Raw genomic sequence first — 2,583 nt, 5'->3', positions numbered from 1 at the left:
ATTGATATATCTATATATGTATATATATATAAATATATATATTTATACATGTATGCATAGAATTTATGTATATTAATATACAGGCTGCAACCTCTTCTCCTGCTGTGCCAGTACTAGAGACGCATTGAACCTATGCTAGTATACCTAGTATTCCTGTGAACGGATTTATACACAAGCCTATACCCTATCCGGATACCTACACTTTAATACCTAACCATAATTGTACACGGCACACCCCAACAGCTGTGGAAAACGTTGCGTCATCGGACCGAGACGTATATGACGTTGTCGTACACCATTTTGGGCCTGGGCGATACAAACTACAGCCACTTTAACCAGTTTGCCAAGGACCTTCACAGGCGCCTGCAGACCCTACAGGCGAGCTGCTTCCTAGATGTGGGCTATGCCGACGACGCGTTAGGGTGGGTGTGTTGTGGTAGTCTCTCTCTTCTATTACTAGGCGTGCTGGGTGGGTGTCGGGTGCGCTTATAGCTGGGTTTCAGTGTTAGACTTGACAATGCGGATTTAAGAGGGGAACGGCTCGAAGGTTCCAAGCCAACCCCGCCACATTCTTTGCTTTGCCCTGAGTGGTGCATGTGTAGGCCCAGAGTCATTATGGGTTTTGGTATCCTTTATTGGTATGTACAACGCCTGATGTCCGAGATAGACTTGTGGCTACCGGCAGGTGTTGGCAGGCAAACGAGGGTTTTGGGGTTTAGGGGGTTTGGGTTGTATGTATGGTGAGGACAAGTGTCCATTACATCAAAGGAAAGGACAGGTACATCAGATGAAATAGGGCAAACGGCCCTAGTCTGTTTCGCTCACTGGGGCCTGAAGGTGGTTCACGTCACGAACAAAGCGAGATGCAAGTACCTATACTTAGTCCATCTATTATATAGCACACCAACAATATATATATATATAACAAAACACACACCAAGTAGAAATACATAAACTCAGACCATCTATTAGATAACACACACCAACAATCAATATATATAACAAGAAATACACCAAATTGGAATATCTATACCCAGACCATCTATTATATAGCACACAACAACAATATATATATATGTATATATATATATACATATAAAAAAATATACACAAAATACAAATACACGTGCTATCTACCCCCTTTCTTATATAGCACACACCAACAATAAATATATTTAACAAAACATACACCAAAAACAGATATATATACTTAGAGCATCTATTATATAGCACACACCAACAATCAATATATGTAACAAAACATATACGAAATACAAATACCTGTGCTATCTACCCTTTTCTTATATAGCAGACACCAACAAAATGTATATATAACAAAGCATACAACAAATACCAATACCTATACTATCTACCCCATTCCTTGTATGGCGCACACCAACAACCAATATATATACAAAACAAAACATACACTAATAACCAATACATGTACTATCTATAACACACACAGCCTGGAGAATGTGGTTGAACCATGGAAGAAGACACTCTACGCACATCTGACAAACTCCGTTGCGGCGCAAACTGTGAGCTCTACTTCGTCACTCACTTCACGCGCGATGAGTGTTGCGGGGGTATGTGCTGGGGGGGTATGTAAGCCATGTGCAGAACGTTTATACGTCTTTTTTCGTCTGTGTGCGTAGTCCTGAGCCTGCGATAGTCTTTATTATGACACGTGCACTATTGTATCATAGTAAATAACAAGATGGATACTACTGCCAACGTATGCCTACGCCTGTCTGCTTATCCGTATGCCTTGTGTATACACGTTCGATTGGTAAACCTGCGTATAGATATCATTAGGTATAGCTATAAATACGTATAGATATATCACCGTAACATTATAGGGGGCAGCGTTCATGATAGACATACGAGTGCAAGCTTAACACGTGTGTGCCTTGAGGAATCTAAAACCAATGCAGGATAGGCTTGCACCGCAACGTTCTTATTCATACTCTGTTACGTTTTTATTCACACTCTGATCCGACTAGCGTAGGTACCACCACAGCTCAGGTAGCAACATATTCGCGTATGTATGCTCATTATATACGTTCACAACACATATAGCTGAGGCTTAGTGGCACCATGTGTAAGTGGGTATGTATAGGTATCATATAAATTTATAGCAGATATAGCCCAACTGAGGCTGAGTGCTACCATATGAAGGTGCGTATGTATAGATAATATATCCGTTTATAACACATGTAGTTGAGGTTTAATGGTACCATGTGGAGTTTATGTATTCCTCGCCGTAAACCGAAGCCAATATCATACAGGCACGTGTGGTACGTTTGCGACATACAGTACATTTACTCTGTGCACATAACGCTCCCTCTGATGGCTGTTCAGTACCGTACGTACGCATACGAGAGCCTTATACATACTTATAATAATGCATACACCCACTTGCACCGGATACTCGGGTATATCTGTGATGCTATATAATACAGGTGTATATCTACAACATTATACCGTTATATATACCCTAAGTATAAGCTATATAGTACAGATGTATATCTACAACACTATACCGTTATATCTACCCTAAGTTTAAGCTATATAGTACAG

At 40.5% G+C, this 2,583-nt stretch overlaps 1 protein-coding gene across 1 annotated transcript; it reads left to right on the top strand.

Annotated features, from left to right (window-relative positions):
- Window positions 1-240: 240 nt before the first annotated feature.
- SARC_14141 (hypothetical protein) lies at window positions 241-2,032 on the top strand (the record flags this gene model as incomplete). The annotated part of the gene is made up of 3 exons (XM_014291726.1): window positions 241-422; window positions 1,469-1,589; window positions 2,012-2,032. Exons 1-3 carry the CDS (start codon window positions 280-282, stop codon window positions 2,030-2,032), a joined length of 285 nt encoding a protein of 94 aa, XP_014147201.1. The 5' UTR covers window positions 241-279.
- Between the last annotated feature and the right edge of the window lie 551 nt (window positions 2,033-2,583).

This window comes from Sphaeroforma arctica (assembly GCF_001186125.1).
Source record: "Sphaeroforma arctica JP610 unplaced genomic scaffold supercont1.4211, whole genome shotgun sequence".
Lineage (NCBI taxonomy): Eukaryota > Ichthyosporea > Ichthyophonida > Sphaeroforma > Sphaeroforma arctica.
The sequence above is the reverse complement of the archived record's forward strand: the minus strand, read 5'-3'. Positions and strand labels throughout refer to the sequence as shown.